Source organism: Alosa sapidissima, chromosome 14 (genome assembly GCF_018492685.1).
Source record: "Alosa sapidissima isolate fAloSap1 chromosome 14, fAloSap1.pri, whole genome shotgun sequence".
NCBI classification, from domain to species: domain Eukaryota; kingdom Metazoa; phylum Chordata; class Actinopteri; order Clupeiformes; family Clupeidae; genus Alosa; species Alosa sapidissima.
In genome coordinates this window covers 19745824-19770291 of record NC_055970.1, presented here as the reverse complement: position 1 = coordinate 19770291, position 24468 = coordinate 19745824, and the positions used below count along the sequence as shown (strand labels likewise).

At 39.3% G+C, this 24468-nt stretch overlaps 1 protein-coding gene and 1 long non-coding RNA gene across 2 annotated transcripts; one reads left to right on the top strand and one right to left on the bottom strand.

Annotated features, from left to right (window-relative positions):
- Positions 1-9: 9 nt before the first annotated feature.
- LOC121681731 (UDP-glucuronosyltransferase 2A1-like) lies at positions 10-14700 on the bottom strand. Its single transcript, XM_042061651.1, has 2 exons — positions 14566-14700; positions 10-1715 (listed from the first exon to the last, which is right to left on the bottom strand). The coding sequence occupies exon 2, from the start codon at positions 1702-1704 to the stop codon at positions 127-129; it is 1578 nt and encodes a 525-aa protein (XP_041917585.1). The 5' UTR covers positions 1705-1715; positions 14566-14700; the 3' UTR covers positions 10-126.
- LOC121681733 lies at positions 6276-7145 on the top strand. The gene is made up of 3 exons (XR_006022264.1): positions 6276-6299; positions 6662-6750; positions 7104-7145. It is a non-coding gene; the product is annotated as an uncharacterized LOC121681733 (long non-coding RNA).
- Positions 14701-24468: the final 9768 nt, after the last annotated feature.

The window sequence follows — 24468 nt, the reverse complement described above, 5'->3', positions numbered from 1 at the left end:
GGAGACAAATTGATTAGTGTGATTTATTTTCGCGGAACGGATGTACAGGACTGAGCGGCGGTTATATTTTGTACCGCTATGCGGTACATCTAGTTTACATTTACAGTACATTAGTAAGTGTTTATATTAGTCTTGTTTTGACTTGTGCTTATAACAAATCCTGGTACACAGAAACTTCACTCCAAATACAAAAGCAGCCACAAAAGTGGTCATGATAGCAAGTAAGAACAGGATCACATCCACTGAGTGGTAGGAGTACCAGGGCATCTTGTAGGACTCTGAGCGCAGGTGGGCAGCACCTTTGTGTCTCATGACAAACTCAATCCAGAAGAGGGCTCGGTCCAGGGGCTGCATTGGCTGGTCTCTGTGCAGTCTGGAGAGTCTCTGCATGTTCTCCCTGTAGGATGGCTCATGGAGCACCTCTTGCAAAGCCTGGAGGAAGATGTCTTTATCTAGTGTTGCAACAGAGACTATTGTTGCCCCCCCTCTTACTTTCAGCCTAAGAAGATTGTCATACTGGTCAAAAAACAAAGGTACACCCACAACTGGAACACCATGGTAAATAGCTTCTTGTACTCCATTTGTTCCTCCGTGGGCCACAAAAAGCTTGATTTTGGGATTCCCCAGAAGATCATTCTGTGGCATCCAGTCAACCATTAGGGTGTTGTTGCCCAGGGTAGATGGTCTCCCTCCAGTGTACCTCCAAATAACTTTCTGGGGGAGCTCAGCAAAAGCTGCTGCTATTTCTTCTGTAATGTCACTTGGGAGTTCACTGATAAATGTCCCTAAAGACATGATGATGACTCCATGTTCTCCAGAGCTCTGAACAAAGTCCTCCAGGTCTTCAGGAAGGGACTTTGCTGGCTTACACTGGAACCCACCCATGTAAACAACATTGGGCATAGTGGGGCGTGGGAACTCGAACACAAAATCACCACGCATCAGCCAGAGATCTGCAGACTGCATCAGCATGTAGAAATCACTCTGCGGACCCAGGTACTTCTCACAGACCTCTTGGTATACTGGCCTCAGGGTCAAGCGATCTTGGATGATCATAATCCCAAAGTAAAGCATGTTTTTAACCCTCTCTATGAATGTCATCTTGTCTGAAAACCCAGATCCAGTCAGTGGGATGTACGACACCGGTGAAGGGGCAATAGCAAAGTGCCCCTCGCCTACTGTCAACCAGCGCACATTGTAAACAAGAGGAAGGTGGAGGTAATGGGCCAACACTGTCCCACCACCCCAGCAGGGATCTGTGAGCAGTATGTCATAGTGACTGTCCTGAATGCTTTTGATTAGTTCTGGGTTCTCAAGTATGTTCACTATCATCTCTTTCAGGGTGACATGAGCCTCATTCATTTTCTTAAACATCTCAACCACCAAGGTCATGAAGGCAAACACGGTACTGTATCCCCTCTGCATATTAATGACGGATGTAATGGCCTTCACAATGAATTCCTCGTCCAAGGTAGCGCTTACTGGAATTGTGATAGTGTCATAGGACGAGGAATTCTCCTTGACATACCAGCTTTTGTCTGATCGGAGAACTGTGATGTTGTGTCCTTTAGAGTGCAAAGCATTGATGATGATGTTCATGTTAACCCAGTGGCTTCCCTCCACTGGATAAACAAGCACCTTTCCCCCATGACAGGTGTGCCACGTCAGGCATAGGAGCGAGGACAAAATTGGTAATGAAAACATCAGGACACTATCTGTGAAAGCAAAAGCACATGTCATTGTCTTACTGTTAGAAGAGTGATGGCACAAATAACTTACAGTTAACAGCATTATCATACATTATCTCCACAATCATTGTATGGGCTCAGGAAAACTACTGATAACCATTGTCTATGAGCACAGATCAAACTTGTTATAGTGCTCAGTTGAAAACCCAGTTTGGGGGTGCATTAGTGCCTATGGTATTGGCATTTCGCATGTCTGGCAAGGCAGAAATCAATTCTGAATGATGTACACAGGTTTTGAGCAACATAGGGCCCATTGTCTGGATGACAGTCTATCTTGGCGATCTATACAAGGCTTCTCTTTGTTGATTTCAGCTCAGCATTCAACACAATCTTACCAAACAGACTTTCTAACAAACCGGAGACAGACATTGAGAGACAGACATTGCCAACAAAAGTAGAATAAAATAAAATAAAACAGTAATAGAGGAGCAAGTGGGATGGAGGAGGCATGGTTATGAGTAGGAAGGAAAAGCAAGAGTGAAAAGGTGAGTTTCTAACATGGATTTAAAGGTGGACAGGGAAGTGCTTTGACGTAGTGCAAGTGGGAGGGAGTTCCAGAGTTTGGGGCCAGCCACGCTAAAGTGGTGAGAGCCGCAGGAAAGATCATTGGGGTCATCCTCCCAGACATTCCAACTGTGTACACCTCCCGCTGCATGAACCGAGTGAAGAACATCCTCCAAGACCATTTACATCCAGCACACCACCTCTTCCAACCACTGCCCTCTGGGAGAAGATATAGGTCCATCAGGGCCAAAACCAGCAGGCTGGCCAACAGTCTTTACCCCCATGCAGTCAGGTGGTTAGACCAAATCATGGCCTCATCTGAGCTAAAGAGGAGAGGGCCTATCCAAGTATCCAACCTACTTGTGTTAGTGCTCAGTTTCGAAACCCAACATCTCTGACGGTGTGGAGGAGCATTAGTGCTTACAGCATGGGCAACTTGCTAATTTGATAAAGCAAAATCAATTCTGAATGATGTAGGTTTTGAACAACATATACTGCCATGATGTCTTTTCCAGGAAAGACCTTGACTATTTCAGGAAAACAATGCCAAAAGGAATTCTGCACATATTTAAATAGTATTTCTCCATAGAGGAAGAGTCCAGGTGCTAAGATGGACCGTCTGCAGTCCAGAATTGTCAAATCAGGTGCATAATGGAATAAAAAAACATGACTAACAATACCCCATACTGTTGAGCAACTGAAATCCTATATCGGGGAGTAGTGGGACAACATTTCATTATCAAAACTGAATCAAAACTAGCAAAAGGTCTCAGTTCCTAAACATTTACAGAATTTTGTTAAATTAAGAGGTGAAGCAGCACAGTGGTAAACATGCTCCTGTCCCAACTTTTTTTTAAACATGTTGCTGGCATCAAACTCTAAATTAACATATACTTTCCATGTCAACATTTGATATGTTGTCTGTCATTTTTGCTACTAAATATGGGTTTATGAGACTTGTATATTATCACATTCTGTTTTTATTTGCATTTTACACAACGTCCCAACTTTTTCTGTTTTGGGGTTGTAGATGCTGATCTTAACTTTCAGAAGCACATATCTAATATTTCCAAGACTGCGTTTTATCATCTTAGAAATATATCTAAGGTTAGGTGCTTTTTAACTCAAGCAGAAAAGCTGGTTCATGCCTTAGACTATTGTAACACACTTTTTGCTGGACTGACCAAACAGACCCTAAACAAACTCCAGCTTATACAAAATGCTACTAAATAGTACTAACCAGAACACAACAATCTCATCACATCACTCCAGTATTAAAATCACTCCATTGGCCCCCAGTAAAGCAAAGAATTGATTTTAAAATACTTCTGATTTTTTTTTTAATCATTGGGTGTAGCTCCCTCCTACATTTCTGACATGATCATTGGATATACAGTATACCAGTCAGATCCCTAAGATCCTCAGGTAAAGGGCACCTTGCAATACCAAATATTAACTCAAATTCAGCACATGATACCTTTAGTCACTATGCCCCAACTCTCTGGTATTCCCTGCCTCCTGAACTGAGGACTGCTCCGACAGTGTATTCTTTTAAAATCAGATTATGGTAAAACATATTTATTCACAAGCTTGTAATTAGGCTTTTAAGGCTATTTAAGTAATTTATTTGTTTAATTATTACTATTTTTAATGTTTTTTTAAATATTATTTTACTTTTTATTATTTATTATTATTGATCATTAAATTATTTTTTAATTATTTTACATTTTTTATTCACTTTTATTTACTTGTTATTATATGTATTTTAATCTCCATCTTTTTATCTCAATCTAATCTTTATTGTTTGGTCATGTCTTGTTTGTTGTGTCCCTTTCTTTTGGGGCACATTGGGTCCGTGCTTGTCACATGAAATGTGCTATATAAATAAAGTTGATTTGATTTGATTTCAGTTATTTCTAAATATTTATTTCTTTATCCTTTACACCTCTGCACAGGAAAGTGTAGCAGCTAAATGCCATTTCACTACATGTTTTACAACAGTATCTCTATGTGACAAAATCTATGTGTGTGTCAGTATATGTAACAAATAAAAATGATTGAATGCTTGAATCATTGAGTATTGAAATATAATTGATAGAAACCTTCACTTTGTTTGACTGCCTTGGCTCTTCTCCTACATGTTTTGTTGGTGAAGCATTCTCTGTGGAATCCCATAGTTGGCACATTTGGTCTTTGGTTGTTACTGATACAGAAAACGACACTTACGCTTTTTCAACAATAACACTTTCTGTAATGTTAAGGTTCAGCCATTCTTGGGCACACTGCGTATATTTTGCTCCAACTTGTTTAGGGCAATGCAGTTAGTCTAGCACATACTGTACATGTACTAGCAAGCACGTGGCTATCAATGATAACAAGCTAGGGTTCAACAACGTGACACATCGCCCATGGGTGCTATGAAAGGACATCAGACCAGAAATTCGTATGAGATATTTTAGAAGTCATCTGTAAAAATATATTTAGTTACTGGCCACAAGAAAATGGAATTAACTATTTTGGAGTCCGGCCCACGGCGTACATAGGCTAGGCCTACTCACTGTGTGCTCAATCTATCACTTCAGTAAAGTTGGAAAGAAATTGACAGTTTCCCATTGTATGACTGACAGAAGACTATGGATTATTTCGATGCCACTATAGTTGCGTTTTGTGTCCACTCTGGTGTCAGACGGGGCTCCCGTGACACAGTTGAGGTCGCTACTTCATTGTTGCGTATGTGTCTTTGAAATCTGTGAGGCTCTCGCAGCCCGAAAACAGGAAGCACCTTATCAGTGTAAGTGTTTAGTGCGAGTGCCCTTTGTTCTACGGGCTCCGGATTTGCACTAGGGTTTACTTGACGGAGAGAATCTCTCGCAGTAGATTGAAATTCATGAACCAGAGTTTAAGGATGATGAAAGGGTACTAAATGAGTGTTCTTCTTTATCCAAGTCCGTTGACTCTTGATTTTCTTATTTCTTCTAGGCAAAATCACACAGGATATATCAGCAAAAACAATTTTATGCTTTAATATAACACCTTCTAATTCTAAGCTTCTACATCTTAAAACCCTATAAGTCTAAGTTATTTCACACTGGTTATCTGTCATTACACTGCAACATTTGTACATTTTTATTAATTTTTATATTTTATATTTTTTTATACACTGCAACATTTGTACATTTTTATTCATTTGTACATTCTTTTTAAGCAAGCTCAGTTATATGACTAAAAATCTTTTATTTGTAAACTATGATATTTTCCACATTTTCGCCTAATTAAAACTTGTTACAAGCTACAACACATTATGTGGATTTTTACAGGAAAAATGAATTAGACTACAATCATGCAAAGAAATACAATTTATTCCCAAACAGTATGTCCAGCCTGACGTCATGGATGTCACCCGTCACCTGCACTGTAAAAACTGAGACTGGGGTTAATTGATATTTAATAAATAAATTATAGTGAGCTATACATAATAAAAAAGGCTATGTGTAGTTTGGAATCAAATTGAGTGGAATTCAACAATTTTTAAGTATTTGTTACTTGCATTTTACTCAGTTTTGTGTGAATAAAATTAGCTGTGAATCACTGAGTAGTATTTAATTTTATTTCATCAGGAAAGTCAAAGATACAGAAAATTAGTAAATTTTACTCATTGGGAGATTGTTGTTTTTAATCACCTTAGTTACATTTCCGCTCAATGCATTTCACGCCACATGGATGGAACACACACATATGGAAACTTTCCCAAAGGTAAAACCCGTTTCATTTATTGTTACACATATAGCCCTATGCAGTCGAACATTATTTTTATCTAGGCCTACTGTAAGTTCGCAAATCAATTTTGCTGCGCTGTAGCCTAACTCAAACTGAAGCTGGTTATATTCAGTTTTGACTTTGTTTCTACTTAGCCTAAAGCAAGGGCAGGGCTAAACAGTGTTTGGCTAAAATATGACAATTTCATGTGAAAAGTACAGTATAATGTTATAGGCTACAGCAGGCTATAGCCATATGCTGTCTCTTAGGATGCAGGCCATCCTACTCAAGGTATCCTTTAATGAGTTATGTTAGCTAATATTTTATTTAAGGAAGGGTTAGGAATGGGTTGGAATATCGTTTGCATTACTTAAAGGTACAAGAAATAATGCTAGCCTGCAATTCAGGCTCAGATGCTATGCACTGTTGCTTTGCTGGGACCAATGACTTCCTGGAGCCATAGTTGGTTACCTGAAAACGTCAGGTAACCAACTATAAATACAGGAAGTGTTTCAATAGACGGGTCCCTGAAACAGCACATCAAGGAGCCTTGATGGGGTTTCATATACCGGTAATACAATTTCAGCTTTAAAAAGTTTTAGGTCAGTGGATGTTTTCCAGCCCTTGAATAATGTTTATTTTTGTCATTTCAGGCTCCAACCAATCCTAACGCTAACTTGACCAGAGATGTTGTCATTCGGTGTTTGGGGGATCTTTAGATCATCTTCTAAAAAAGTATGATGTAAGTACATATTAAATATGAAGGTCATCCCTATATAAAGTGTATTTCTCCCAATAATCCTTGCCACGCTACTGATGTTTGCAGATTTGCACTACTATGTCTCTTTCTAATTTGCCTCTAAAAGTTCCTTGCTAAGGTTTTCTTTCCAAACAGCAGCCACTTTTACAGACCGTATTAATAAGCAGAGCAGCAGAGTTAATCCAGTTGCTGACCCTTGGCTTCATAAATGCCTTTAGAGATAGGTTGATAGGTGACCAGCCTGTCTTTGTGAATGTAGAGTAAAATACTCATCAATACAGTGCAGGGCTGAACAGTCATATATATATATATACACAATGTTCTTACTATTCCAGGATGCTGATGAAGATAGTGTGCCACAGGACCTTGCTGTACAACGAATGGAAATCAACAGCATCGAGACCAATACATCAGAGGGTCCCGATGACGTTGGTATCGTGGTAGAGGGAATGAAAGTTCTGACTGCTCTGGAGAACTTTCCAAGGGCTTGCTCCATGCTCCTTGGGTGGACATATGCAGTGAATCCGGCCTATACCAAGGAGCCCAGATATACATTTGAAATCCTCCAGAAACTCCTCTTTGAGCTGGACTGTTCAAAGCCAAAACGTGAACATTCTCAAGAACAAACTGCTAGCTTAGGAAAATGGACCCTTGCAAAATGAAAAGGAATTGTTAAGTCTCTGTCAAATGTCACATGGATACCTTCAAATGCTTGAGTTGCTCAACCATACTCATTTTAAGAGAAGTGACTTTTTTACTTAATATTGGCAATTATCTTGTGATTCTACTGTGTACAACGAGGATGCAAATTGGACATGATTTATTCAAAGAATTTTTAGTTACACAAATGAGTAATGTGATCGTTCCAGTTCTATTTAATTCTATCTGCATTTTGCATTTGAAAAATGTTGGGTAAACCTGTGAGACAAAGTTGCACAAATAAATGAAATGATACATGTTTACCTCTTATTATTTTTATGCATGGTGATCTGTTGACATAACTTAAGTAAATTTTGGTATTATAAGAAGGTATGATATTTAGTGATTTAGAAGGCATTAGACAAGGCACTGAAATATGATTTACATAATTAATTTTATTTAATGTTTTATTTAATGAATGCAAATAACCTTCATCCAGACATTTAGTAATCTTATACCAAATTCCACCAGATAATTAGTAAATATAAATAACTTTTGCCCAAATAATTAGTAAATATAAATTAGGTTGGACCAGATATGTAGTAAATCTAAATCAATTTTGCATAGAAAGTTAGTAAATGCAAGTCAGTTTTGCTTGTGAAATTAATTTGGATTTACTCAATAGTTTTAGGCTATATAACTCATCATTTGGCATGCAATTACTAAATCTTACACATTTTAACTGTTGCTGTTATTACAATGTATTTAAATCTAGTGTGTAAATCTAGTTGACTTATTCAATGAATTTTAATCAAAGTTGTAGTACTTAAAATCTATTCAATTATATCACTTGTCACTTTGTTGCCACAATTTTTTTAAGTAACCATTGGTCACATTTTTTACAGTGTGAGGCTGTGAAGCTATTGAAAATTAAGCCTATGCTATAGGCTACTTTCGGATTTGCACTTTGGTAGGCTACGACCGGCTGAAAGCAGAATACATCGATGTCTGTAGACTGGCAAGTTTGGATGAAAACTGTGTTGAAGCTTGTTGTCTATCTTATGATTAGATAGAGCTGTGTGTTATTAAAGGTCTCATCTCATCGTTTTTTCATTAATTTTGCAGTGGTCTGTAGTATTGATGAATGCCCTGTGAGCCGGTTTTGGTGAAAAAAATGCTGTCCTGCGTCTGTTTCATGCTGTTCTAGTTTGGTGGGGAAGGTGGGCGGGGAGGAACGACTGGATTTCGCCTCTAGTCATGAATATTAATGACATGCTAATGAATTCACCTCTGATTGGCTAACAGTACTGTGACGCTTCCTCCAGTGCGTCCTCATCCGAATCTGCCTGTGCTATGCTCCATATTCAACTTTACAGTGCTAAAACCTGGCTAAAACTCGAGTCAAAACTGTTGCACAAAATGTCTTCGGAGATACAACTTCATGTGTTTGATCCTAGTGTTCGAGTAGGAAGAAGAACCGCTTCCTGATCGTTTGTCGGTGAACGTTGGTTTAATAGAATGGTAACAATTGCCTGTCAGCTTAAAATTTCTCCTAAAAGAGGTAAACGTTTGTGACAATCGTCATCTTGCTTTCAAGTAATAAACAGTTGGAAACGTTTTAAAATAAAGACCTATTTCTTTACACAGTCAAAAGTCTTTGCAATCTTCCTAGTAGATATTTTACTTCACAACACAGGTAAGCACCCTAAATGCAGTTCAGCCACTGACCTAGCCTGCTAATGTTATCGGAATAGCTAGATAGTTATGGTTTGAATTCCATGATACTATCATTGAAAGACCACTTGGTCATAGCCAAATATATATATAGATCTAAATGCAAACACGCCTACCTAGCTATATTTTGCTGGAATTGTACCAGAATGCCTACAGAAGCAGAGAATGTGTGCTGCAAGACTTCTCCGGTAATGAGAACTATGATAGCCTGACATTGGCAGAGGTTAGCCTACTCAAGTTGTTTTCTGTCACGTATGACAGAAAAAGTAGCCTACTATAGGAATCTTATAGTATTTTGGGACTAAATATTACAGTAATCTTATAGGAATACTATAGTATTTGGACATACTATAGGTACTATAAGACTACTATAGAAAAACTATAGTGGTTACAGGATATTATAGTTATTAGTAGTACTTCTACAGTATGTCCCAATTATTCCTATAAGATTACTATAATATTTTACCCCAAATACTATAAGATTCCTATACTACTTTTTCGTAAGGGGATTGCTCATGTGGTTAGAAAAATGGGCAACACCAGTACCCCTGTTGTCTGTATGACCCTGTACCCAGGATTAGAACCAGTCTGCCTTAGCATAATGTACTCCCTTCAAAATGCACTAAACATTCGACTATGACGACTATGGCCCTCTGTGAGACAGAAGATATGAAAGGTAAGATAAACCTTTAGCTTAAAAGGGACAAAAACTGATGAAACTTCTAAAACAAATATACAAAACAGGTCAATTTTCTATAAACAACTTTATTATATTTACATACAGCAGTGGTACTCAAAGTGTGGTCCACAAGCTATCTCAAGTGTTCCACAAGTAGATGTGGTAAAATATAATAGATGAGTTGTTTGCAATATTGAACCAACTTGTATGTAAATCCAAACAGTTCTGCAACACTGATGTAACCTATGCCAGTTTAAATCATATGAATCCTCTGACACCATAAGCAAGTTGCAAAGACAATAAGCAAGGTGGTTCAGTAAGAAGGCCTATTGTGTAATATACTGTTGAAGTAGGTCTACTGTTTTTTTTGCTAGGTGGTCCGTGAAACACTGACAAATAGTAATATTGCAGTCCTCTTTTTGCCAGACGATGCAGACATCTGGCCTACAGATCCTTTGTAAAATGGTGCTGGGATTATTTAGGGAAAAGTTTGTCTGAGTTGGTCTGAGTTGTTGTTTCGGCTTGTATTGTCCTGGGGATCTGAAGGGACAACACACAAAACACATTCGTTGGCTGTGATGATTTTATTACATTGCTCTTTAATTGCGCTGGGCCATAGGTGGAGCCATCAGGTGTTATTGTGGAGATGTCGCTTTCATCCTCCTCCTCCTCTTGATCAACCCGAGGTCTTCTAGCTGGCCTTGGATGAACAGGCTTGATGGCAGTAGAGGTAGCAGGCCCCCATGTCCATGGTGTATCCGAAGTGCTTGTATCAATACTCATACTTTTCATGAAGTATTCTGTTTGGGTAGCTAAAGTAAATAAATGTGTATTACTGTCAAGTTACAAGATACTAATAGTACACAGGACATTCACTATCTCACAAAACTGTACTGGCACAATGGAAACAAAAATATTTTAGTGACTGTGGTAAGGTGTATGATGTACTAAGTAGCATACCCACAAGAAGACATTCGGTAATATCAATTCTATCTGTTATGCAATTCATGGGTTTCATCAGGTCCATTTACACAGGTGTATTAATCAAGCACCATGCAGTCTGCATTCATAATCGAGGTGCTTGATTTTATACACCTGTGGAAAGTGACCTGAAGAAACCCATGAATTGACTTTCCAAAACATTGACGAGCACATAAGAACCTGTATTAGCCTACTAGAAAAAGACTTCTAGAAACTAACTAGCACAACAATAAAAGTTAGATCACAAACCTTTGCTTCTAACGTGATGACCTAATGTAGGCTAGAAAGCTGTGTAGCCTGACATGAGGATGTGCTCTGGAAGACATACAAAACACTAAGTAAACAGCAAGTAATCAAACAAAACATCATTGTATGTCAATGTAATAATGGCAAGAAGACAAATTAGACTGAAGTGTAAATACCTGAGCTCTAGTGATAGCAACTTAGCCTAATAGTGCAGGGGTATTGTGTTTTTGATTTTCCCTGTTTAGACTAGAACAATACCCGTACTTAGTTGAGCATAAAATATTGTTGCTAATATTATTATTTGTGGTTTAACGTTTAGGTTAGAAGATTATAGGTTCAACAAGCTAAATCTCTGGGTAGTGTGGTCAGTTTCTTATGAGTGTAGCTACACCAGGCACGTAACTGAAGCCTTCCGTTCGCGTTATGTACTGCAACAATTAGCTTCCAATAGGCCTAATCAATGGAAGTAGCTACACCTGGCGTGTTAGTGGCCTGTAGGCTACGTTCGGGAAAATAGACCATTCCTCTAATGGATTTTACCAGAGCCCTTCCTATTAGGCATTCTCTGATTTTACACGTCGCGAACAGAACACTTCAGTTACGTACCTGGTGTAGCTTCCTGTAATATAGGCTAGCCTAAGCCTAGCTTGTACCCTTTTCATGCATGCTAACGTGAAGAATATGTAACAGATGTTAGGTGGAAAAGTTTGTTTGTACTTACAGACTGTGAGCTGGTGGTCCATCTTCATGACGGTACAGAACCAGGTTTTCAGAACATCGATGTAAAACCACTTTCTAAGGCAGTGAGTGTTGTTGAAATGATTGGAACACAGAACTAATGTTGCACTACTTCGGTGGTGGTGTTCCAACGATAAATCCAAACCATTTCTTCCTCAACTCATGTTTCTAAGGCAAGACATGCAACATTGATGTGTTATTGCCAGAAATAAAACAGGCACGATTTTTTTTCTGCCATGTTGGCAACTTGCTGTTAGCTCCTACTAGCTGCAGAGAGACAATCCCCTAGCAGCAAAATCTTCCAGTCTTCCTGTAGGCGGTCACAAGCCAAGGTGGGCGAGGCCATGAATAGTCAGTTTCCCTTCGGCGTCACAGGGAAGGGCTCTTTCTGATTCGCTTGTTTTTCCGTGTATTTTCTTTTATTGGCTAATGCGGGCAATGGGGGTAGAAGATCATTTTCACGTGCAGCATGCATATGCAACTTGGAGTGAGCTATAGTATTTCGAAAGTAACAAGTATTAAACGGTTTGTCAGTGAATGTGACCTTTAAAACATTTCGCCTAGGATTTACTGAACCGCGAATCTGCCAATTTCTTTCCAACTTAACCGGAGTCTATCACTGTGTGTGGGAGTATCAAATGCAAAGAAAGAATTTCCCACGAGATCAATAAAAGTAGGCTATCTATCTATCTGTCTGTCTGTCTATCTATCTCTATCTAGATATAGGGTAGAGTGGGGGAAAACGCCCCTTGGGGTAAAACGCCCCCCCTCCTATATTTCACAAACTAATCACTAGATGAAGTAAAATGTTGTTGTTTTTATTTATATGCACTATGTTGACAATGGTAATTTACAAGTACCCACCATAAAATGGATGCATGCTCTGTACTTCAAGAAAACAAAAGAAAAATGGATTTTTAGGCAAGTGTTCTAATTTTCAGCAGTCACTAAAACAAAGTTGGATATTGCCAATATATTGATCAAATATAGTAGCTTGTAATCAATTTATTGATTATATTTTATTGCTCCACAATAGATTTTGTTTACTTTAGTTGTTTACTTTTGGTTTTGCTATTAATGTATGAGGGGCATTGCTTTGACAGGGTGGGGGCGTTTTACCCCACCGCTGGGGCAAAACGCCCCTTTTGCACAATTTTTGTTGTTGGTAAAATACTAATCAACTGTTAACTCTGGACGATTTTCATATTTGGTTTATAATTCATGACATTGTCACTCAAAACTAGGATAGCAATTCTACATATATTTAGCTTTTTGTTTCACAGTAATATCACATATTCCTTAAGGGGGGCGTTTTCCCCCACCCTAACTGTATGATGGTCATGACATGGCCATCCAAGGGCGCGGGAAGGTGGGTGATGAGGGCGCTGCAGCACCCCTTGCTTTTTATCAATATACAGTATAGGCCTAGGCCTACAAATTCACAGTTTGTCATTATATTTGTTTTATATCAAACAGGCAAATAGCAAAGGTTGTGGATAGCTTTGAATATAGCTGTCCATAGATTAAACGTTATAGAAGTGAAAGTGACGTGACTCGCTGAGGAGAGAATTTGCAAGCAGGCTAGTTGACTTTGAGAAAAGAATTAGGCTACAGAAAAGAATACAGGATTTTTTTCTCTCCCTGCTGTAAAGACAGTAGATTCGTGTTTAAAATGTAAATGCAAACTAAAGGTATAGGCTAACTATGCATATGACAATCCAGAAGAGGCTGGTGATCTGTCAAGAATGATGAAGATCGTAAGATACAGATGGTTTTATTGTTGCTGTCATTATTACCACAAACACGAATTGACAACGAAACCATGGCGATCGTGGGTTATATCTTGCCTGCTTATTAGGCCATGCACAGCCCTGTCAGAACTCCGTGTAGCATGCATACTGGCAGTTTTCATAGACCATCACCAACTAGTTCGCACTTTGGATATATCGTTGGATTGTGAAAAGCCCAATTTCGAATACTTAACTACAACAGATGAGGTAGGATGCATCTTTTGCAATTAGAATTTCGTGTTGGTGAGACCTGTTGCCTATCAGTAGACATGTCATCTCGAGTTCCACGACAGCTTAGCTAGTGCCACCGAAATATGACACCCTCCTTTCACTATTGGAGTCGATCAGATAGAAACCGCTGTAACGTGGTTAGGACACTTTTGCTGTGGAGTGGAGACGCCATAAGTTAGGCTATTGTTTGCCATTGTAGGTCATTGCAGCCTAATTAGCATATATTTTCAAGCCAAACATCTCTGGTGTAGTTTTGACAATCAGAAAAGCAATATACTGAAATAGTTTAATGATTAGTCGGAGTGGCAAGTGCTGCGCATAGTTGCAGTGGAATGTGGCTGCCCAGGGCATTATAAAACTTCTCGCTCTTAGGCCTACTCATACACCGTGCTGAAATGGCGTATTTAGCTGTCTAAATTCAAATCATATCATCCTAGGGGAGAAATCGTCGTACATCCATTATTTTGTTATTCAGCACCCCTGGTCAAAAATATGTTTCCGCGCGCCTGTGGCCATCTCTATTGCTGCCCCAGAAAAGTGTCGGGAACATAGGTCTATTTGGCAATGAGCAAGTCACTGCACTACAATTTGCAGAATTTAACCATATTTTTTATTATTAAAAATGAGGACAACGGAAATGTTATGTATAGCCTAGCCTAGGCTAAACTACTATATATCCAAAATTTAAGGTTTCATAGTAGTCTATCTGCTGAATCAACGCAAATTCAAAACCAACGAAGTGAACTTAGACTATCTTACCCGTTATTATGCAGTCTAAAACAAGTCTGGCTGGGTAATCAACAACAGCAGCCTCGTCTGATTCACACGACAAAATACAGTAGGCTAACTTCCTTATAGGCTATATGTACTAGGCATAGCAGATTTGAAATTGCGAACGCCCTGTTTGGCTGAACTTTAGATTTCAACATGCCCTTACCGTATTGCATAATGAGGTTGAGCAAACTGTAGAAAAAACCCTGAACAGGCGTGGCAACAAATGGCATAACCTAAAATAGCCTACCCCAGATAGCAACATCATGAATAATGAAATGCAAAATGCAGTAAAAAAAATGTAATTGATTCTAACCATGCTATCTAAGTCTGAATTAGATAGATCGGGAAACAAGTCCGTTTTTCGCTCATTCTTTGAGGGGGGGGGGGGGGGGGGGGCATGGCAATCTGAATGATATGGCGTAGAGGCGTAAAGACTATTACAGACATAATCTGTCAAGGGCGTAAATTTGGTCTCAGCTTTGGTGGGAACACATCCCTGCTGTCATGATACCAACATTATTGTTTCAATACCAAGTGAAGAATCTCGATTTCGATACCTTTGCCATTTTTTTACATTTTATTTGGTTTGGGGGCCCCCACTACCTTGACACCATCCGTAATATTGAATATTGTGTGATCATCAGTGGCAATCATATAATTTGATTGACCCTCCACACACACACACACGCACACACACAGAGAAAGTGATGGTTGTCATTGGTTTCTATGTTATATTCTGGAATTCATATAAACTTTATATACTGTATATTGTTAATTATTTATAGCATTTTATGATCTGCATAATTACTGATAGCTAAACATATTTGGTAATTTGAAGACATCATATTGATATTTAAATTATTAGTCTACACTTGTCTTCAGTATCATCATCCCACCCTAAACCTACGCCCATGTTATCTGTGACCTGTTGCCAAAGCATGCGATGCATTACAGCCATTTCACAGCACCTCACAGACATTGGCGCAGGCCATGGTTGCTGAGCAGGGCTGGACTGGCCATCTGGCATACCGGTCATTTTCCCGGTGGGCCGGCATACCTTTTGGGTCGATCAAATTAAATTAGTATTTGTTATCGTTATTTTAAAACATGGGCAACAATCGAAATCGTCCCAAAGCAAGGACAGTCAGCGGTCCATTGGTACAATTTCTATACTGACACTAGACAGGCCCATTGACAACTCTCATCAACACCCCTCCCACATTGGCTCAGATCCTAAATTCAGTGAGCGCGTCAAAATGGTTAAGTGAAGCGCATGCAGAAGTTGCGGCAGGTAAAGATGGGATGTTAAAGGTGTTCTAAGAGATGCTGGGTAACGTCACTTCTGTTGACTTTCAAACAAAACAGAGAGCTAGCTCACTACTTCCTCCCCCTCCCTCCCGTGCTGCTCCTGTGCAATTGAAACTCTCCTAAACGCACATCTCTTCTGTGATTTGCTGGAACAGTTTGTTATGTTTTTATGGGCTAGGTTTGCCCAGGTTGTTTTTGTTGCCGTTTTTGGAGCATGGGCTGATCGTGTTTTTTTACAGTGTATTCAGGACACAGACAGCTAGCGGTTGGGTGATGTTTGCCGTAAGTGACAAAATGTTTAGCCTAAAAAACGCGTGACATCGCTTGGAGCACCTTTAATTGTGCAGAAATGTGCTGTACCCGACATTCAGGTAGCCTATGTCAGCAACAGTTTTGAACTTCAGTGAGGAGAGGTAAGCAAATGTAGGCTATTATGGCAGAGGAACGTGATTAGAAGGAGAATATAGCGTGGCAAACGTAGCTTCATAATGAATGGGTTCACAGAGTCATGCTGCTGATGATGATAATTGATGTGGCCTCTCGATCAGTCAAACGGCACAGCGTTCGTTACTTTAGCATTGTTTTTATTGCTAACATTGCTCCTTAACATGGTCACATTTCCAGCTGAACCCAACACATTAACATGACGTTTTTTTGTTTTTTTTATACATAGCTTTTGGCTAGGACCACCATACCATTGGCTATCATATAACATAATATTGAAATTATTTGACTAAGGGTTCCACTGGTAAATGGGTGAAAATACAATATTTCAAGTCATCTTCATGCAAAAGGCAACTGAAAGATTTACATAAAACACTGAGAGACATCAATGTGAAATGAGCTCATGGAGCTCTACTGTAGGCTACAGTGTAGAGGGTCATGAAGGGAGGAGTTTATTTAAATAATACTTGCCTGATGGATGCTACTATCTGCTACTATTCATCCCTTGCAGACACGTGACTTAAGTCACGTGACGGCTCCATGCTGGACGGCAAATTACATTATGTCATAAAGATTATGGTGAACTGAACACCATTACTATAACATCTTTGTAGTTCAATGTATTACTGTTTGGGGTCTGATAGTCAAAGAAGATGCCAGTGGTGTTGTTAGATGAAATGGGTCATGATCGCAAATGTGTTTATTTAACAGGTCATGTAACAGGTATTTAATCCCAGGTCATGATCGCAAATGTAAAGTTATTAAAACTGGTGGTAACAGCAAGGGGAGATAACGTTACGTTAGGCTACTGTAATTAACATTATGGTAAATGAACACCCATAAGTATTTCTGGACTAAAATATTGCAAAGCGATTTGGTTACTTTATTTGTCTTGCTTTTATCAGTTGTAACATAGTCAAAACGTTAAGAATGTCATATCAGAACATGAAATAATAACTAGCTGCCACACTTAGAAGCTAGCTATTCTAGCTAACGTTTATCGTAGCTCATAGTGCTAGGGCTAATGTAACTCGTCAGTTTGTACGTTGCCCAGCGAATAAACTTACTTCTTACATGTCTTAAGTTAAAGAATTGAAAGAAATAGGAAATTTAAAAAAACTTGAACGGTATTATCTGTTTACATTCAGATCTTGCCAAAGACTTTGCCTAAGTGCTATCTGCCGTCCTGTTCAGAGTCTATGGTTGCTATAGCAACCGCTGATGTGCTTCATACACTGAGGAGATAAGCATGCAATTGTGGTTGAAATACTCCCGAAACAAAGAAAACAAACCAAAATATATCTATGCAAGAACATGGGATGTTGTTGTATTCCAAACAATAAGCCAACAGTCGTGGAAGGGCATTACTACGGTTAAATCTCACTATAATCTCCTAGCTGTGCGATATGTCCCATTACAACCCATTGATTTGATTCGTGTTCTTGCCGTCCACTAGGCTATTTTGCTGTGGCGCGAACAAAACGTGACGTCACTTGCAAGGGGTGAATACCGCTGCGTCGACGTTACTTCCGTGATTTGGGAAAAGCCCGTAAAAGTCCTGGCAAGAAGCGATTACATCAACGTTTTTTGGTATATCCCAGTTTTTAATATTATTTTTCCGAAGTGTTTACTACTAACTCAATACTCATCATGGATATCACAAGTTTAAACAACGAAAACAGAAAGAATGGATGCAGCAAAGCTAGGAGTTATTCCAGATGGGCAAGAACAAGGTAGGCAATTGCTTGTCAGAACGTTAGACTGCATTAGACAAGCTGTTTAAAGCCAGACGTCACGGTAAGCTAGAACAAAACTAAAGGTAACTTTAGCCTGTATAGGGCTGTATCAAGTTGTCCAAATGAATAGGGGGGGATGGGTGTGCGTACCATAGCATTAATTCCTGCAGGCGCCCCTGTCCTTACAAACTTTCCAATGCCTTTTTTTATGAGTAAAGAGCATAGTTGTACTACTGTAGAAGTTTCGTACCATTCAGGGCATTATTAGTGGGGTAATTTACGAGATAAAAGTTGGTTCCATTACGCCTGGAGAAACTCATTAGTTTCTGACAGCGCTACTACTACAGGGTTCGACCAAGGGAAAACACCTTCAGGGGGTCGTTTCTAGAAAAGTTAGCAACGACGATGCTCAACCACCATGGTACGACGCAACTTGCGACCAAACAACGACATTGTTACACCTGTTTACAGAAAGTATCGTAGCCTACCTGTGTCACAATTCGCTACCTCCGACGTTCGAACACTGTAGTTCCAACAACTTTCTTGATGATGCAGCGATACATATCATTGGTGGAAACAGTGGAAACGTGTAATACCCTACCCCCTAGAAATGCTCTGCCACGGCCTATGTTGACATTTTTCTAATTTAAACCGAGTGATTAATGCTGGCATTGTCATCGTCATCTGCAAAAACCTAAACCTATTGCAAGTAGGCCTATATAAAACATTTTACTGAAGCCGACCATGTGCCATTATTTGTGTTAAATATCTAAGTTGGAAAAATATATAGCCTGGACGAATGTCTGGGTAGGCTATAACAAATAGTATCAATTGTCTCGTGGCTTATCGGCAGCGCGTCAGACTGAAGAACTGTCTCTCTGACACTGTGATCAGCAACCGGAGCTCCACAGGGAACTGTGCTCTCGCCAGTCCTGTTCCCCCTGTACACATCTGACTTCTGCTACAACACTGAGTCATGCCACATGCAAAAGTTGGTAACACTTTATAATAACTACACACAATTCATCATTTATTAAGCCTTTGTTACTTATTAGTTAATGGTTTGTTCATCATTAGTCATTTCTAATTTATCATCAGTAAAGCATTTGTTCACACAGTTATAAATAGTTTGTTCATAGTAAATAAGCCTATATCTAAAATATGTTTATACATTATTGTTAATACTTAATAAATTATGCAATAATATGTTTTTGATTAAAGGGACACCAGGCAACGTTTTCTTGTTAATTAATCATCTTCGTAAGTTGGTATATGGTTGTTAATTAATCATATCGTAAGTTGGTATGACTCATTACAGGGCGAATGAAGACTCTCTCGCCCGCCCCTACTGCCTGTAAGAAGAATATCCCACTTGCAAGTTCGGTGTATCCTACCGCAGACCGAAGCAGGATCAGTTTACATCCTGCATACAGCACAGAGGCAGGCTAACAAAACGCTAGCGATTGTTGCAAATATGTGTATAATGGCAGAGCCAGCGAAGAAGCAGCGAAAACCTTTGACTGAAGATGCAAAGAAAAGGAAAAGAGCTTCAGACCGAGCAAGGGGGAGTTTCGTAGAGAAAAAGCATCAAGCTTGCCTGGTGTCCCTTTCAGTAATATTTCCATTATTTAACAGTTGTTGCATACACATGCACTAATTATTAGTTAGGGTGAGGATACATACCGTAAAACTCCAAATAATAGCCTGGGCTTTTATTTTCCCAAATCGCCAAACTGCACTGGCTAGTATTAGAGACAGGCGTCTATATGAGACAGGCCTTTAATTCCCTTTACAGAAAACTTTTCCTCTGCAAAGATGGAAAATATTATCGAATTAATTATTTCAAACACACTGAATGTCTACCTACTGTATATGACTAGGCTATCTGATGACAATTACGGATCATCATTCATTTAGTGTTGAGATGTTGTTCATTGAGTGAGATACAGTAAGATCCAAATAGCGGGGATGGCCAGAACAGATGAAACACGTTTTAATTAAATGTACAGTAATCTACAAAGAAATCGTATCACACTGAAAGCTCATATTTTGTCACTAGCAAATAGCCTATATCGGTCCTTTGTCAAATACAGTTGCATTATCAGCCCTGACCAAAACCGTTCAGGAATTATTTATGCAAAAGTGGAACGTCCTTAATGTTTCATTCTCCCTCCTTTTCGGCAGGAATGAAACAGCATGAGAGAGCATGAACCATACTGTTTCTCCCGTTTTGTATTTGCCGAATTTGACAACAGTCTACATTCAAATCATAGCCTACTTCCAGGCGCACGGGAACATATTTTTGACCGGGGTGCTGAATAACAAAATAATCATAGATGTCCGACGATTTCTCCCCCAGCATATGATTTGAATTTAGACGGCTAAATACGCCATTTCACCGCCGTGTATGAGTAGGTCTAAGAGTGAGAAGTTTTATAATGCCCTGGGCAGCCACATTCCACTGCAACTATGCGCAGCACTTGCCACTCCGACTCATCAATAAAAACTGTGCTCACACACCAGTCCCATAGAAGCGCACTTGACTTTACATCATTAACCTATTTCAGTAGGTTGTATAGCCAGAGAATGTCCGTAGACGGGCTCTGATATAGCCTAGTCTAAGGTAAATTCCTTTTCTGACTTCTTTCTCTTTATCGCCATGGCATTTAGAATAAAGAATAACGTTTGCGAACCGTTCTGGTTTTGTTGCCAGCATAAAAACAAGCTTACCATCGGCCTAACCGCAAATTAACACAAGGGATGAATTGAACGATGACTAAGTCGGACATATAGGCATAGTTCATATTGGGGAAAAAATTATACAATTTGGAACTCTAGCTTTTCCCCACCGCAGTCTTTTAATGCCATCTAATCATAACGTGCGCAGTCTGCGCCATACTTAAGCCCAAATCCCACCCAAGATTCGCAACGAGATGAGCAGCAACTTGATGCAACATTCTAAAACCTTGCAACTATGACCAGACATGTGAATGCTTTGCGACGGCTTGTAACAACGTGCAACATCTAATTCACACTGCTGTAACCTCCTTTCTGTAACGGTTTCGTGTCATTGTGAATCTTTAAGCAGACGGTCTGACGGGTTTTAGAACATTAAATACAACCCGAAACTAAAAAACAGACCGGGCCTCTACTGGAGACCGGCCTTTAACCCAAACCTGTAGCCACGCCAGGCGTTTAAAAGAGACAGGCGTCTCTTAGGGACTCGGCGATTATTAAGTTTTACGGTATTTTATAAACCACTTCCTAATACTAATTCATAATTAACTCAGGAGGTACAAGTGGTTGGTTAATGATATTTTGTGAGCTCCTCTAAAGTGAGGACATTTTATGCCTTGCAACACATTTACAAATGAGTTATAAAGTTTACACTTGCATTTATTAATTTAGCTGACACTTTCACCCAAAGCGACTTACACATGTCAATGAAATTAAAGGGCAAGGCCAAATAGGTGGACGCCGGGGTTTGAACCCCCAACTTTATGGGTTACTGCATGTTAACCCGGCTCCCTACCCACTACACTACCTCTGCCCAGTGGTATTAAAACAGTCAATTCATATAAAATATAATATAGATATGTGTGTTTACTATGAACAAACCATTTTTAACTGTGTGTAAACATGATTTACAGATGAGAATTAATGTAGGAATAATGCTTTACAAACGAAGAATACAGCATTTAATAATAGTTTACAGCTGTTTAATGACAGTGTGTAGTAGAAGAAAACAGAAACTTTTGCATAGTTGTGGGGGTTTCTAGCTGGGCCAAGGTGGTGTAGTGGATAAGGAGCTGGACCAGCATGCAGTAGCCTGAAAAGTTGGGGGTTCAATTCCTGGCTTTCCCTGTTATGTCAATGTAGTATAAGTGTATATATACTTTTTTGATCCCGTGAGGGAAATTTGGTCTCTGCATTTAACCCAATCGGTGAATTAGTGAAACACAAACAGCACACAGTGAACACACAGTGAGGTGAAGCACACACTAATCCCAGCGCAGTGAGCTGCCTGCTACAACGGCGGCGCTCGGGGAGCAGTGAGGGGTTAGGTGCCTTGCTCAAGGGCACTTCAGCCGCCATGTGTACGTCGCTTGTCTGCTAAATGAATGAATGTGAATGTAATCTTTACAACTCATTTGAAAATGTGTTGCAAGGCATAGAAAGTTCTCACTTTAGATAAGCTCACAAAATATCATTAACTAACCACTTGTAACTCCTGAGTTAATCATGAATTATAGTATTAGGAAGTGGTTTATAAAATATGTATCCTCACCCTAACTAATCATTACTGCATGTGTATGTAACAACTGTTAAATACTAGAAATATTACTTCATCAACAAAATATTATTGCATCATTTATTAAGTATTAACAATAATTCATAAACATATTTTAGATATAGGCGTATTTACTATGAGCAAACCATTTATAACTGTGTGTACAAATACTTTGTTTATGAGAATTAACATAGGAACAATGCTTTACAAATGATGAACAAAGCATTTTGTAATAGTTTGCAACTGGTTTATAATAAGAAAATTATTTCATTAGTGGTTGTTTCATTACTTATTAAGTATAAATCATGTACTTACAAACATATTTTTGGATAGGCTTATTTACTATGAACAAACCATTTATAATTGTGTGAACAAATGCTTTACTGATGATAAATTATGTATGAACAAGAAATTACTAATGATGAACAAGCCATTAACTACTTGTTAATGATACTGCTATTGTGGGGTGTATCAGGGACGAGCAAGAGGAGGAGTACAGGAGCCTGGTGGAGGACTTTGTGCAATGGTGCAAGCTCAACCACCTTCCACTCAACACTTCAAAGACCAAGGAGATGGTGGTGGATTTCCGCAGGTCAAAGCCCGCTCTGCTACCAGTCTCCATTGAAGGGGTCAATGTGGAGGTGGTAAACACCTACAAGTATCTGGGCTTACACCTGGACAATAAACTGGACTGGTCAGCCAATACTGAAGCACTCTACAAGAAAGGGTAGAGCAGGCTGTACTTCCTGAGGAGGCTGCAGTCCTTCAATGTCTGCAGTAAGCTCCTCAGGATGTTTTACCAGTTTGTTGTTGCCAGCGTCCTCTTCTATGCTGTGGTATGCTTGGGAGGAAGTGTGGTATCTTTTATATATATTTTATGTATCTTTTATTAAGTATCTTTATTTTGTCTGCTATTTATTAACATAGGTGGTGGGAAAGCCACAGAAGGTCCAGTCTAGGATAACTTGAAGGGGTATAAAGGCTGGACAGCAGCCAGAGTAGGGCAGCTTGTTTAATGAACCAATGCTCAGGTGTGCATTAAAGCTACACTTCTTCAGTATTCTTTCGCTTTGTCAAAATTATTCTGAGTTTGACTCAGTTGATCAGAATTTTTCTACAACAGAAGCACAAAGAATAAGGATGCTGGGCGACTAGATAGGCTGGTAAGGAAAACTGGCTCTGTCGTGGGAGCCGAACTGGAGTGCATCACTTCAATATCAGACAAAAGGACCCTGAACAAACTGATCAGCATCTTGGACAATGTCATCCACTCCACAGCACTATTATAAAGCAGAAGAGCTTGATCAGCTGGAGACTTCGCTCACTGTCATGCACAACTGACAGACTGAGGAAGTCATTTGTCCCCAGGGCCATTGAACTGTTCAATGCTTCACTTAAGGGTAGAGGAGAGAGAGACTTCTCTGCATAGTCTGTCTGCCTCTTCATCTTCTCCATGTTTGTGTACGTACTGTCCACTAGTCCCCTTACACCGAACAAGTCAATCAACACTGTTCTGCTCATCTACCTCATGTGTACTTCAACCTTACAGTTACAATAGTATTATTAATATATGGTTATTGCACTGAACTGCCTTGCACTATATTTATTTTTAATCTTAAACCTCAGTGTATACTGATATTGCACTATCCCCACCCTTTCAACTGTATATTGCATCTTGCTTGTGTCTGTTGAGGGGTCCACGACCATGGCACCCTTGACAGGGACAACAAGGAAGCGATCATCCTCAGCTGCACACTGAATTACAGGCTCAGTCCCTGCCCTGTCATGCTTGATCATCCTTAAGCACACTATGTTGATATTTGATTTAGTTTATATATACATTCAGTATTTAGTATTTTAGTATCATGTTTATCTTCAACTGTCTCTATTGTACAGTGGAGTTTTTTTTATATTACTTTTTCTGCTGTAGGTGCATGTTGTGTGTGATGTCTGTATGCTACTGAGACCTTGAATTTCCCCTTAGGGATCAATAAAGTATCTATCTATCTATCTAAATATCTATCTATCCATCCATCCATCCATCCAACCACCAGAGGCGGACGGAGTACACAGCTTCATTACTTGAGTAAAAGTACAGATACCCTTTGC

What these genes read in the sequence shown, in the direction of transcription:
- LOC121681731 (XM_042061651.1), bottom strand. Translation starts at nt 1,704, where the DNA reads ATGTTTTCATTACCAATTTTGTCCTCGCTCCTATGCCTGACGTGGCAC.